General features: G+C 49.6%; 1 protein-coding gene across 1 annotated transcript in view; it reads left to right on the forward strand.

The window, feature by feature from the left end:
• ADGRA3 (adhesion G protein-coupled receptor A3) overlaps positions 1–15,095 on the forward strand; it is a 375,408-nt gene that overhangs the window by 63,059 nt on the left and 297,254 nt on the right. The window contains exon 2 of the mRNA XM_086964033.1: positions 433–504. Within this exon, the coding sequence (XP_086820159.1) occupies positions 433–504 (72 nt within the window). The remainder of the gene's footprint in view (positions 1–432; positions 505–15,095) is intronic.

A 15,095-nucleotide genomic window follows, 5' to 3' on the forward strand; every position in this document is an offset into this window, starting at 1 on the left:
CAGTTGGCTGAAAAGTGTACAAATAAAATGACATTTCTTCATTTACCCATCTCTGGCTTCCATCACCTTAGAACAGTGCGGGGGAGGGGAGGAATTCCATAGGTGCTGCGGCACATGAATGTGCTTACCATTTGATGTGGCTACTTGCAGCAGCCGCATCATTGTGCCTTTTGTCACTTTTTTCCCCCCACATTGGCTAACCAGTTTGGCAAAGCCTATATAGGCCAACAGGATGAGTTATATTGGCTTTGGCAATGCTTGCACTTAATTGTGTCGCCTCCAGTGGAGCTGGTTCGTAAGTGCATCTGTATAATAGAGGTGAAAATGTGTCGGGGAAATGCATATGTAGAAGAAGTGCAAAATAAAAATAGTGGCTTTGTGCTGACCTTAATTAGAAAAGTTGTTTTACTAACGTGTTCTGTTTTTTGGCAGGATTCTCAGCAATAACAAAATACCAGAATTGAAGAATGGTTCTTTTGCTGGACTTGGCATTCTGGAAAGACTGTAAGTAACTTTTATACCTTCGCTTGTGCTTTTAGATTGACAAGGGCCTAAAGCAAGGAATTAAATAAAACCCACTGTTGAAAAGGAATAGTGGCCTGCGGTTACAAATGTACTATATAACCACTTTAGTTTCTTTATATTGCTGTGAAAAATGCCTTAATGGATGCCTGGCATTCAACAATGTCAATTTACATTATCATGACTGATTCAGGTTTTCAGTTTTTGCTATTTTTAACCGTCAGAATCAGACAACTTTAACCCACTAAACTAAAAGTTTTGTACTTGTTCAGTCTCGCCTCCCAAAGAGCTTTGAACTGTTGGTGAAAGCCTCTTGTAGACCATCCCAAAACGTACAATGGGCTTTTATTTATTTACTTGAGTTTTATATAGCGCTGGCTAGACCCGGAGGTATCGGAGCGCTTTACATGAGGAGAGTTACATAGGTTACAAATTACACATGGTTACAGAAGGTACAACAGTCTCAAGTTACATTCTTAGGTTAATGGCATGTAGAGGGGTAAGGGGGGTAATGTAAAAAGGGTGAGGGTAGGGAGAATTAGGCGGAGAATAGGTATAAGGATAGACAAAGCAGGCAGGAGGTGAGGTATTCAGGGGAGAGAGGAAAGGAAAAGGGGAGGTAGTCAAAGAATGAAGGAGGGTGGTGGAGGGGGTAGGGGACAAAGTGTCCCTGGGGAGGTAACTGTGTCGGTGTACGTGTTTTCTTGCCCTTCCCCTTGTGTTTCTTTCCCCCACTAAAATAACAGTCCATGCATTCTCAGTGCTGCTCTCTCCTCCACCTCTCCCCACCCCAATTAATTTTTGCTGTTTTTCTTTTTAATTAAATTCTATTTTCCTTCTTGCCCCAGACTCATTCTCCTCCCTTGCTCTCCCACCTCAACCACTATTGGCCCCGTGCTTGTTACCCACCTGCTCCTCCATTGGTCTACCGTCCCTCACCTTTCCCATTGTGTGGTGGTGAGCCTCATCAAGGCCTACCAGTGCAAGGGGTTCTCCCTTCTCTGCACAGAGTCCTCAGACCAATAGGAAGAAGTTGGCACAGAAACTGGAATAGAAAAAAGATTTATTAAAACTCAAGAGGTGGAACTACATTCACACAACACCCTTCGGTAATGTATGAAGTAGCACACTGAATGGAAGGAGCTTGGTCCTTTTATACTCACACAGGGGCTCAAATGAAGGCGATACAAGTACAAAATGCTGGTTTTAGGTACATATAAGGTCATACAGAAAATGCACAGTCAACAAGTGGGAGTAGCTAACCGTTACTAATTCTGGTAAACACATCCAGACAGTTAAAGACCAGGGACAGCTGCAAGCTCAACTGAGCATGTACGAAGCAGAAAAGGCTAAATATATCTCGGCTCTAGGCAGATTTCAAGAGCCGTTAACAGGAAGGTAGGACAGAGCACATGGCGAACACATGGTAGCACATGGCAAACAAAATGGCTGATAGAAATACAAAATGGATTCCACAAAACGGACAAGATCGTCTCTAAATACAGGATGGCTTCTGCGAATTCTAACCCCATCGCTGCCAAATTGCAACAATTGCATCTGTCCCTTTTTGTTGTTAATGCTTTTTATTTAAATTATTTGGATTACAACACAGCTGCTATATGTTACCTGGGCAACTCCTATAGCTTTTATGTGTGTTGCACTTTTTTGTTTTTATTTTTACTCTTTGAGTGCTGACCATTATCTTGGAATGGTACATTTAAAGTAAAAACAGAAAAGAGAATAAAATGGCCACTGCATGATTACTAATACAATCTCGTGTAGTGATGCATGTGCATAAATAAGTCATTGCGATGTGGCCTTTTTTTTAGGTTTTGCCTGGCGAAAGCTGCGCTCTGCGCAGCTTTTTCGCGCAGGCGAAAACCTAATGAGAACTGTAGTGTGGTTTGAGATCGGCCCTCGTCATTTATTGGCTGGCTCCATAAATGGAGCCTAGCCATTGGACGAGGGGCCTGTCCGTCAATGCCGGACCAGATTCGGGGGTGTTCCCGAGATTCTTTGGCTTTTGCCGACGTCACGCGACGTCAGCCAAAAGCCAGGAATGCCCCCAAATCTGGTCCGGCATTGCCGGCACCAGTGACTATCCTGCTCCTGATTGGTGAAGCTGCGTGGACGTCACTGCTGGTCCGCGAGGGAGCCCACTCCTTGGGAAACTCCGCCGCCCGCCTGCCTGATCTAGAGACGGGCCGCCGCGCTGCCCGCGGCGACCCGGAAGTGGCCGGCCGGCCAATCCTAGCGCGGCCGCCCGGAAGTGCCCGCCCCGCGCAGCCCGGGGGAAGAAGGAAGACGGCAAGAAGTATGTCGGCGCCCGCGGGGCTCCCGTAGCCTGGAGGGAGCCCCGGGAGATGCGGAGGACGTTGCCGGTCTCCCGTGCCAGCGAGATTGCCGCCGTCGACGTTGCCGGTCTCCCATGCCGAAAAGGGAGACCGGAGAAGTGCCGCCGTCGCAAGGTGTAGGTGAGTCGATCTGCTTGCACAGGAGGAGCCCCGGGGAAAGAGAACGTCCCTCCGCGGCCCCGGAGAGTCCCGAAGAGCGGGAGCTCTCGTCCAGCAGCCGCCGGACCCGGTGAGTGCCTGCAAGGGGAGAGGGGCGTCGGGACACATTGTCGGTGTCCGCCCCTCCCCCCGTAGTAGAAGTCACCATGTCCCCTGCGCCTCTGTCCCGTGCATCCCCGTGCGCCCCCTCCTTCCCTCGTGTCGGGCCCCTGGGCTCACAATTGACACGGTAGCAGCAGACTCAGGCACTCCCTCGATTACAGGCCTGGAGGGCAGCCCACGAGGTGGAGGTGCAACCTAGAGAATTTGCGAGGCACCACCTGTCTGAGGAACTGCATGGCTCCCGAGGGACGGAGCGAGGGCCGAGGTAGGAGGCTCCGCGCCCCCCCTCACATCGAGGGATCACAACTGAAAACAGGGTCTGAGCCCCCTCAGTAAGGACTCCAAAAAGAATTGTGACTTGGGACTCCACTGAAGAGGCTACTGATCTCTTGGCTTGATCGTCCCGCAGGAGTGTTCAAAGTTTCCCCAGAGCCGGGGCTGGTCTGGGGCCTTCAGAGCAAGGCTGTCCGAGGCCTGTGGTATCATCACCTGAACTGTCTCAACTGCCCCGTAGTTGTATCGGGGCTGAGTGCACTGAACTGCTGCCTGCTGGATCCTCCAGGGAGAAGACGTCCTGAGCCCCCAGGCCTGCTGTTGTAACGGTGGTGGCGGCACCTGGTGCTCCCCTGCTTGTGGTCCTGGAGGGCAGCCTGAGTGAGGAGGTGCAGCCTGGCAGGTGGATTGAGCGCTACTGGGCTGAGGAACTGCACACATCTGGAGAAGCAGAGCGGGGGCTGGGGTAGGAGACTTTAGAACCTCCTCCCTCCGTTGAGTGAACATACCTAGCGGCGGGTCCTGGGCTCCCCACCGGACACCAAACCAGTCTGCTAGAGAGGACCCGCAGCTGGGGGAGCAGTGAAGTCCCGGTCTCGCCTGGCCCGGTGGCAGGCCTCCTAGTGGAGACAATCGTCCCGCAATATCCACCCAGATGACAAGGTAGAGAGAGGGGCTGGACGGTGGTTTGGGCTCCTGGTGGGGACGGAGAGGCCCCCCTTGGTAGTCCTTTGGCCAGCAGAAGGGAGTGTGAGGCAGACCCATCACACACAGGGGTCCCATAATTGATGAGAAGCTGCCTCAGCAGGCCTGGAGGAGACCCTGAAAACATACTGGACAACAGGGAGGGCCTCAAGGAAAGAGAAGCTGGACCCACTTCTGGGGTATCCTTTGGCACCCGGCTGAGCCCCCCGCATTGAAAGAAGTGGGAGAAAGGGAATGGCACAGTGTAGGGCCCGCTGTGAAAGAGAGTATATTGGCATCAGTGGTGGGTCATACCCGAAAACGTAAAGAAACACACTGAGCGCTGAGGCAAACACGAGACATTCCAAGTCCTGGAAGGGGGTGGTGTGCAGACCTGGGAGCAGAAACCCGGCCACTACCCAACCAGATGCAAAAGGGTAGATCCAGCTGGCATACCCACAGAGGCAAAAGGACAGGATTCAATCCGGATCCTGAATATTCTTGAAGCCTGGGTGATTGCTGACCTGTGGGACCACCCCTCCCCATTACCGGAGGCGAGTGAAGTGACTGGGAAGACAATCATGGGCAAAGACAAAGGGGTGAAACCACCTCCCTCCCGAACCCGCATGGGACAGAATAGATGGGCTTGCGTCACACCTGTCTTCAAACAAAGCCATCCTCTCTACCACCGTGGATCCCATAGCAGACAGGTTTTACAGGTCCATGAAGGATGTGCTGTTCCAGTTCAGGGGCTCCCCCTTTGAAGTCTGGGACTTGTAGTCCTGTTTAATAATGGAATGGAATAAACAAGATTACAAGTCAAAGAAAAAATCTGGACTGGAACAGAACGTCATGAGCAGACCTGGGTAACTTGGTAGGGCTGAGCTCCCCCCTTAGAATTTAGTGATAGCAGTGCTTTAACTGGGCAGGTACTGTCCGGTACTGAGTACTTGCACTTATTTAATTTGGAAGGGAGAGTACCTGCACTTTTCAGCACTGCTGCAATACATTTAATGGGAGAGAACAGGCACTTCTCAGGAGCCAACAGGTACTCTAAGGAGTGAGTACCCGCACAGCTATATTTCCATTAAAGCACTGAGTGGTAGTGAACAAGTAGTCTTGTAATGTGCATTTCCAGAGGGGTTCATGTCCCTTACAAGGCCCCAAGCCCCCCCTGGAGAACGTGTACGTCATGTTGAAGGTGAGTGACAGTTATTTTCTTTGTGAAATTAGATTTTCATACTGGAAAAAGACTAACAAGTCACCCAGACATCTTAAGTTTCACAGTGCCATGTGAAAGTATCACAGCCTTTCCAGATTTTCTTGAACTTTGGGACTTGTAGTTCCGGCGATAAAATAACTTAAACGGTTCTACAATTCCCAGAGTATTAAAACACAAAAGTGCAAATGCTGCTTTACTTTTATTTAATTAACCATCACTCAAATTATTTTGACCACCTTACAGAAGTATATTTAATACGCTAATATTCATTTTAAAATGTGTAGCAAAATACTATTTTATGACAAAAATGTAATTTATTCTTATTAAAATGTTTTTAAAAGATAAAAAAAACGGCTCTACAAATCCTAGCATGCAAAGCAAAATAACCTGACCTGGATGAGCTACTCCCACATCTCATGGGTGACCCCCTCATCCACTCTGAATCAAACCACTCTTTGCATTATGGAAATAGCAAATCTTTACCACGAATGGGGTGTGTGTGCAGTCACAGCAGCCAAGCAACCGTTAGCTAGGGAGTCAGAACTGGGAAACCGTGTGCTTAGATATTGGACCATAAGTCAGCAATGCACAGAGGAAAAATGTATTTTGTTTAGTGATGACAGTTGTTTTTATTCATTCTCTTTACTAGATCCTTATTTCTCAGTGTCATGTGCCAGTCCTGTTGCCTGCTTGTGCCTCCGTGTGCCCCTGTTGCCTGCTTGTGCCTCCGTGTGCCCCTGTTGCCTGCCTGTGCCTCAGTTTTCGTGCCCCTCTTGCCTGCTTGTGCATCCGTTTTCGTGCCCCTGTTGCCTGCTTGTGCCTCCGTGTGCCCCTGTTGCCTGCTTGTGCCTCCGTGTGCCCCTGTTGCCTGCTTGTGCCTCCTTGTGCCCCTGTTGCCTGCTTGTGCCTCCGTGTGCCCCTGTTGCCTGCTTGTGCCTCCGTTTTCGTGCCCCTGTTGCCTGCTTGTGCCTCCGTGTGCCCCTGTTGCCTGCTTGTGCCTCCGTGTGCCCCTGTTGCCTGCTTGTGCCTCCGTTTTCGTGCTCCTGTTGCCTGCTTGTGTCTCCGTTTTCGTGCCCCTGTTGCCTGCTTGTGCCCCCCTGTGCCCCTGTTGCCTGCTTGTGCCTCCGTGTGCCCCTGTTGCCTGCTTGTGCTGTGTGGGTGTGTGTGGAGGGCTCTGTGTAGCTGTGTGTGTGGGAAGCTTTGTGTGGCTGTGTGTGTGGGAAGCTTCGTGTGGCTGTGTGTGTGGGGGGCTGTGTGGGTGTGTGTGGGGGGGCTCTGTGTGGGTGTGTGTGTGGGGGGTCTCTGTGTGTGTTTGTCATTTGCGAGAGATAAAGCTAGTGGCATTGTAAATGGCAATGCCATTTATTTATGTTAAAAAAACATAAATAAAAATAATGTCAAGAGCAATGCCAATAGCTCTAACTTTAACAAAGGCAAAACCATTGCATTGTAAATGCTTGTTTTTATTTTGATGAGACCTTTTGCCGTTGCTGATGCTTTTTTTTTTTGGGATGCACCACAATGGAGAAATGTATCTATCTGTATGTAGCAAATCGTACATGAGTCTTTTTTCTTTTTAAATATGGTCTAAATTGGTTCTTTGTTTTGAATGAATAGCATTAATGAGCACAGAAATCTGTTACCTCATAATCTGGAGACTGATGTATGTTTGAAAATCTGAAACTGTAAACATTTTGCTTACACATACATAGACTTATCTGCTTTAAATACTACAATATTGCCTGCCAATTGGCTGTTTGGCATCCCTGGTAATGGGCTGTGCTGCAAACCGAGCTTGGTCTAATTCTATGCTGTTTATTCCAATCCAGGTTTAGCTTTATGTAGTATAGAGCAAAATAATCCCAGCAAATTCAGGTGCTTTTAAACACATGTGCAGTTCTAATGAATCAGTTTTAAAACATTTATTTCTAGTTGATTTTCTAGCCGATGGCCACCTAAAATAGGAAGTCTTGAAGTCTTTTTAGGTTTCGCCTGCGAAGAGATGCGCTCTGCGCATCTTTTCGGCGCAGGCGAAATCCTGTTGAGATCTGTAGTGTGGCTTGGTTCGGCCCTCGTCCTTGATTGGCTGGCTCCGTAAACGGAGCCTTGCCATTGGACGAGGGGCCTGTCCGTCAATGCCGGACCAGACACGGGGGCGTTCCCGACATTCTTTGGCTTTTGCCGACGTCACGGGACGCCGGGAACGCCCCCGTGTCTGGTCCGGCATTGCCGGCACCTCCCTTGCTGCTCGGGTCTCCTTATAATAATCTCCCGCCTCCCTCGTCCTCTCCCGCCCCCCTCCCGACGTCCGTGACCTTTCCCGCCCCCCTCGTCCTCTCCCGTCCGCCCCCCCCCCCCCCCCCCAGAGCGGAGGAGGGAAGCCCGACTTGTTATCGCCTGCTGTTGAGTTCTACTGCTTGTGCTGTTTTTTTTCTTAAATTGTTTCTTAAATCGCTCAAACACAGCTGAGTTAACAAGCACAGAAAGAGAAAACCTGATACTACTGCCAAACAGACAGGAAATTGTAGTAGACCTTGCAAGCAGGGAAGCGTTGAACCACGCCTACCGCCCAATCAGCTGTCCGGGCTGTTGCTATGTGCGCTCTACTCTGCCTTCTTTGTACAGTAGACAGAAGAAATGCATTGCACGGAAAGACGGGCTGTGCACCGAAAGCATAATGTTTTTGTCTAACCGCTGCAGAGCAACAGTGTTTCCAAACGTAAGCAAGTATGTGTGTCTAAGAAGTCAACGTGAGATGTTGCTTTCAGTAGGATGCGTCCATGGGAGGCACAAAGTCCTTCTTTCGTTTCCATGGTCAGAAGAAACCGCATCAGTCAGCACTGAAACTGGTGACACCTTTGAACTGCATCGCTCTTCCAATCGGTTTACGTCATCAGCAGGCGGCGTCGACCGGAGCCAGGACTCCCGATGACTGTTTCCGCAATGGAATCGAACAGGGACGAAGTAGAGCGCTGTATTGCCATAGCGTTAACTGCCATCCAGAACGGGCATCAAGACAAGGCGCTGCGTTTCCTAGAGAAGGCTGAGCGGCTGTTTCCAAACAAGAAGGCTCGCGGTGAGTGAGAACGGGGGTTCAGAGGGTCTGTGCTGGCCTGGCCTTTGCACCATCTCCTCGTACAGCTGTTACAAGTACAGCACCCGCCTCCCTGCCTGGAGGATCTCACCTATCCATCCCCTCACACCCCGCTGCTGTGCCCCTTACCCTCCGTTTGGCCTGTCCCACTTTTCTAAAGCCTGACTCTCATCTGCACCACCTTACCCGTCGATTTTCTTCCCGTATCACTGCCCTCACTGCCCCCTCCTGCCTGTCCGATCCCCACACACCGCATTGCTTCGTGTCCTCCCAACACCTCTGCTGCTCCTTGTACCTTGTGCCTCACTCTTGTCTATACACCCCTCCTTCTCCATATCACCCCTCCTTCTCCATATCACCCCTCCTTCTCATTCTGTGTCTGCATCCACCATCTCTGTACTGTTCACCTTCCTGCCTACACCACCTCCCCTCCGGCTTCACTCCCTGTACATGGCCAGCTTCCTCTAGCACCCTCCTGGTGGTCTAGTCCACCTCTTGCCTATACGCCTACCGCCCAATCAGCTGTCCGGGCTGTTGCTATGTGCGCTCTACTCTGCCTTCTTTGTACAGTAGACAGAAGAAATGCATTGCACGGAAAGACGGGCTGTGCACCGAAAGCATAATGTTTTTGTCTAACCGCTGCAGAGCAACAGTGTTTCCAAACGTAAGCAAGTATGTGTGTCTAAGAAGTCAACGTGAGATGTTGCTTTCAGTAGGATGCGTCCATGGGAGGCACAAAGTCCTTCTTTCGTTTCCATGGTCAGAAGAAACCGCATCAGTCAGCACTGAAACTGGTGACACCTTTGAACTGCATCGCTCTTCCAATCGGTTTACGTCATCAGCAGGCGGCGTCGACCGGAGCCAGGACTCCCGATGACTGTTTCCGCAATGGAATCGAACAGGGACGAAGTAGAGCGCTGTATTGCCATAGCGTTAACTGCCATCCAGAACGGGCATCAAGACAAGGCGCTGCGTTTCCTAGAGAAGGCTGAGCGGCTGTTTCCAAACAAGAAGGCTCGCGGTGAGTGAGAACGGGGGTTCAGAGGGTCTGTGCTGGCCTGGCCTTTGCACCATCTCCTCGTACAGCTGTTACAAGTACAGCACCCGCCTCCCTGCCTGGAGGATCTCACCTATCCATCCCCTCACACCCCGCTGCTGTGCCCCTTACCCTCCGTTTGGCCTGTCCCACTTTTCTAAAGCCTGACTCTCATCTGCACCACCTTACCCGTCGATTTTCTTCCCGTATCACTGCCCTCACTGCCCCCTCCTGCCTGTCCGATCCCCACACACCGCATTGCTTCGTGTCCTCCCAACACCTCTGCTGCTCCTTGTACCTTGTGCCTCACTCTTGTCTATACACCCCTCCTTCTCCATATCACCCCTCCTTCTCCATATCACCCCTCCTTCTCATTCTGTGTCTGCATCCACCATCTCTGTACTGTTCACCTTCCTGCCTACACCACCTCCCCTCCGGCTTCACTCCCTGTACATGGCCAGCTTCCTCTAGCACCCTCCTGGTGGTCTAGTCCACCTCTTGCCTATTTCACTTTGCTCGCACTGCCACCCACACTCCTGTGCCACCACCCTCTTTCCAGTCTGTGCCATTTATATTTTCTCTTTACCACCCTCCTGGCAGTACCTCCACCTCTAGTGCTTGTGCCAGCCGTCATACCTACTATAAACCCCTGTCTCTTACTTGTGCCACCCTTCATTCGCACTATATGCCCGCCTGTTACTTGTGCCACAGTTTTTGGCCATATGACCCTGCTCTACCGTGTCTGTTCCACCCTGCAACCTGTCAATCCACCCAGCCGTCATTCCCTTTTTGACCTTGCACCCATCCCTTCTACCAATTTTCATCACTCAACCGCACTATTCGCTACACCACTGCCACCCTCTGCCATGACCCCCTTTAGCCCCTCCTCCCTCTTAAAGATGTTCACATTGTTTGTATTTGTTTGCACCCTTACGTTGTCACACCTGCGCCCACCTGTCAGTTCACCCTCTGCAGGGAGACCCAGCTCTGTTAAAGTGCAGCACTGATGAAGATAATTAACCTTAATTTCGAAGGACGGAGTTCTGTGACGTCGCATTGATGAAAACATATCTAGCTATAAGTTGGAGTGAGGAAATCCCAGTTTCTCTTTAGAATATATGCATATTTCGTGAGCCCCTGGCTACTTTAGGTGGAGTTTTACCTTTACATGCAGTTTTGCGGTACCCCCAGCCGCTGAAAAGTGTCGGACTTTTGGGTTCGGGAAGTTGCAGAGTGATTCATATAGCCTGCTCGTGTGTTCTTGAATGAATCCTTGTCTCAAGCCTTGCTCTCATCCGTTTTATTTTTAATTTATGTGTGTTGTGCAAAGGTTCCGTAAAATTGCTACATAAACTGTTTTCATGTCTTCAAATCTTGACTAAGGAAATGTAAGCAAAAAAGTGTGCCATTTGATTTTTTTGTGTGTGTGTGTAGTGTGGGGCTCTGTGTGTGTATGTGTGGGGCTGTGTGTGTGTGTGTGCGTGTGTGGGGCTCTGTGTGCGTGTGTGGGGCTCTGTGTGTGTGTGTGGGGGGCTCTGTGTGCGTGTGTGGGGCTCTGTGTGTGTGTGTGGGGCTCTGTGTGTGTGTGTGGGGCTCGGTGTGTGTGTGTGTGTGGGGCTCTGTGTGTGTGGGGGGGGCCAAGGGAGACAATGACCCTGTCCACCTGACAATCTCACAGGTCCACAAAAAGTTGCTTGTGCTTGCTGTCCTGCCAGTCCTCGTTGCTTGTGCTTGCTGTCCTGCCCCCCGTTGCTTGTGCTCGCTGTCCTGCCCCCCCTCGTTGCTTGTGCTCGCTGTCCTGCCCCCTTGCTGTCCTGCCGTTGCTTGTGCTTGCTCCCCAGCCCCCTGTTGCTCGTGCTTGCTGTCCTTCCCTCTCCGTGCTTGTTCCCCTGTCCCCCGTTGCTTGTGCTTGCTGTCCTGCCCCCCTTGCTGTCCTGCCGTTGCTTGTGCTTGCTCCCCTGCCCCCCGTTGCTCGTGCTTGCTGTCCACCCCCCCCTCCTCATTGCTTGTGCTTGCTATCCTGCCCCCTCGTTGCTTGTGCTTGCTCTCCTGCCCTGCTATTGGCATTGTAACTGACAATGCCATTTATTTATGTTTTTAAAAAAAAAACATAAATAAAAATAATGTCATGAGCAATGCCAATAGCTCTAACTTTTGTAAAGGCGAAACCATTGCATTGTAAATGCTTGTTTAAAGGAGGTGAATCAGACATAAACCCAATTTTTAGGTTGAGCCTACCAGATGGCGTAGCAGAAGACCTATTGTCCGTTCTTACACTGGTCTTAAAGCAAGTCCTTTGCTTACCAATGTTTGGCGTTTGTGTCTTCTCATTTGCTTGCTCGTTAATAAATGGCTTGCCTTACCCATCTTGTCTGTCCCTCCCCTGGAGCATGACCTCTTCACTTGTGCTCTTACGCTGCTCCCTTTTAGGGAACTATGTCTTTCTTTTCGCTTAAGCTTTCCACCTAAGTACATGTGTTTTTCAGCTTTTCCCCCTCGTACTTCTCTTCCCTGTCCGTTCAACAGTCTTGCCCTCTCACCCATGTGCTGGCCCCCCACACAACTCTATGTTCCACGGTCTCGCCTGTGTGCTCCTGTTCCCTCCCCCTCCCCCACCCCCCCACGCTCCAAGTTTGTTCTCACCCATGTGCTGCTCCCTGTATTTTCCATGTTACTTCCCCACCTGCTACTTTTTTCTAGTTTACTGTTCTGCTGTTCTATCTCGGATTGGTAAGTAGAAAGAAGAAAAAAAAGGCACCTGATGTGGTACTTTCATAGCGCCTTTTTTCTCTATCTTTTGCCATGTTGCACAGCACTGGGATGCTCTGCAGTATTGCTAAAAACCATTGGCTAAGGCAAAAGGTCCAAAAAACGAGACCTTTTGGCTTAGCCAGTTCTCGTCAGAAAGGAGGTTCCGGATACAAGGCTCTGTGTATTTTTTTTCCCTAGCAACAGCCAAAAGTGACTGATCCAAGCTCCTAACTTTTTTGATTGGGTCCTAGGGATGGATTTTCTTTTGAATGTGGTTATCTGCCAGGCATTGGTTACCCAAGTCAAAGTCCAATTATAAATGAAATTATATGTAAGTCTAAAGCTTTTGTATTCCTGTTTCTTACATAGCCGTGATAGTGTTTAGTGTTTTAAAAATACGTTTTTGTTCATAATTTTTTTATTTAATATAAATGAGCATTTCAAAGAGTGCACATAATCCGGAATTTACCTTTAACAATGGTTGTACTTTAATGAACACTACTTATTTTGTAGCCCATTGAGAAACATCTTTCTTTTTCATTCATCTGGTTTTCCCCTTTGAAATGATATCATCCCTCACTGCCCTCAAAACCAATAAAAGAATGACATTTTAGCAATTCTCAAAATGTATGCTACGGTTGTGCTCTGTGGGACTGATTATTCTAATTTTGTTGATGGACTCAACATGTAATCTGTTCGCCACATTTATATTTGAGTCTATGCTTGTTGGTGACCTTGAAATAGTGACTGTTCAAATGAGGCACAGGGTACGTAAATAATATATTTCTTTAGTTGAAGTGCAGCTCCCCCCACCCAGGTCTTGACTTACAACACAGAGTAGATACTGCCTCTGTTCATACCAACACATCACATCGCATCACACGTGACTTCCTCAGCTTACATCGCCTAAGGAACGAATAGCATGAAAAAAATCAGCTCAGATTATAGCCATTTCCTTTTCGTAAAACAAATATTCTAGAATTCCCCATAGAAAACACGGAAAGGATTTCTTCCAGAACACCTGGAACCAGTAAGAAAGAGCATATTCTTTCTGACATTTATGAGACATATGGCACTCTTGGCTTCTCTCTTTGTCTATCACACGACTTACCTGGAAACATTAGAAGGAAATCTGATTTCTCTGTCTTTTCTGGTTCACCCTCTTTCTTCCGACACTAGCTATACCCTAGTGTCAACCATATCCTTTTTAATGTAAACAATTTTCATTGGTTTTAAGAACTCTGCTCTTAAGCGCTTTTGAGGCCCTTAATCGACACCTCTGTTTCCTACTGAGTCCGCCTCTCCCCGTTCAGATCCGAGGCCACCGAAGTCATCTGCGGCGTACCACAAGGATCATCCCTCAGCCCCACCCTCTTCAACGTCTACATGAGCCCCCTCGCAGCCATCGCACGCCAACACAACCTCAACATCATCTCCTACGCCGACCACAACCAGCTGATCCTCTCCCTCACAAACAACCCCGCCACCGCCAGAACCAACCTACACGAAGGGATGAAAACGTAGCCGAGCGGATGAGGAACAGCCGCCTGAAACTGAACTCGGACAAGACGGAAGTCCTCATCCTTGGATCATCACCCTCTGCCTGGGATGACTCCTGGTGGCCCCCTGCCCTGGGCAGCGCACCCAAACCAACGGACCACGAACACAACCTGGGATTCATCCTGGACTCCTCCCTCTCGATGACCAGACAAGTCAACGCCATCTCATCATCGTGTTTCAACATCCTACGCATGTTCCGAAAGATCTTCCGATGGATTCCCACCGAAAGCTGGAAGACGGTCACCCAGGCACTCGTCACCAGCCGACTGGACTACGGAAACACCCTCTTCACCGGAACCACAGCCAAACTGCAGAAAAGACTCCAACGCATCCAGAACACCTCCGCACGACTCATCCTGGACATCCCCCGACACAGCCACATCTCCGGACACCTGAGAGACCTGCACTGGCTCCCTGTCAGCAAGAGAATCACGTTCCGTCTTCTCACCCACGCACACAAGGCCCTCCACGACTCAGGCCCCAGGTACCTCAACAAACGCCTGAGCTTCTACACTCCCACCCGCCAGCTACAATCGACCAGCCACGCCCTTGCCGCCGTTCCACGCATTCGAAGAGCCACCATGGGAGGAAGATCCTTCTCCGACCCTCCACAATGCCAGCCCTTCTTACATCAACCACCGCCTGACCTTCCACCTGCCAACTAGACAACTCAGATCCGCATCCCCTGCAAAAACATCCCTGCATCCGGTGGATTCCTCGTCATGAAGTCCTTGCACAACCTCACATTCAATCTCCGAACCTCCCCCTCACTCAATACCTCGCTCTTCGACTAGGGCTCTCTATTCCTCACTGCTGGACCCCCGCCCCACCACCACACCCTCCAGGTGATAAGCGCTGCTATATAAATACTAATTGATTGATAACACTTTTTCATACGGATCAGAGTAAATGTATATTGTGTTGCCGTGAAGAATATATCGGGGGCACGTAACAAATGGAACTAGCAGAACATCCAATGGCATAACTACCCTCAATTATGAAAACAATTGTGATCTATTTAAATGTAGTTTATAAGTCTGCTGTAGAAAAATGTTGAGGGTACAACAATTCTACGGGCTTTTTATTTTGTGGCGACTCTGCAGTTGGAGAAGAATAGATTTTGATAGTGTCCGCGGTACTGGAATAATTACTGGCAAGAAGTTTAATTTGTATTATTCAACGCCGAGGCTCCCAGCTGGAAGTCAGCATAACTCTCTCTAGCTGGTGCCTTTGACCATCTCTTTGGTATCTTATCTATGTAGAACAGCTAAGCCGAACGTGCTGCATTAGGGCTGTTCCAGATGCTTTAGAACAGCTGAGTGATGCTGCGCGGACATA

The sequence above is a fragment of the Lissotriton vulgaris genome, chromosome 3_2 (genome assembly GCF_964263255.1).
Source record: "Lissotriton vulgaris chromosome 3_2, aLisVul1.2, whole genome shotgun sequence".
Classification (NCBI taxonomy): domain Eukaryota; kingdom Metazoa; phylum Chordata; class Amphibia; order Caudata; family Salamandridae; genus Lissotriton; species Lissotriton vulgaris.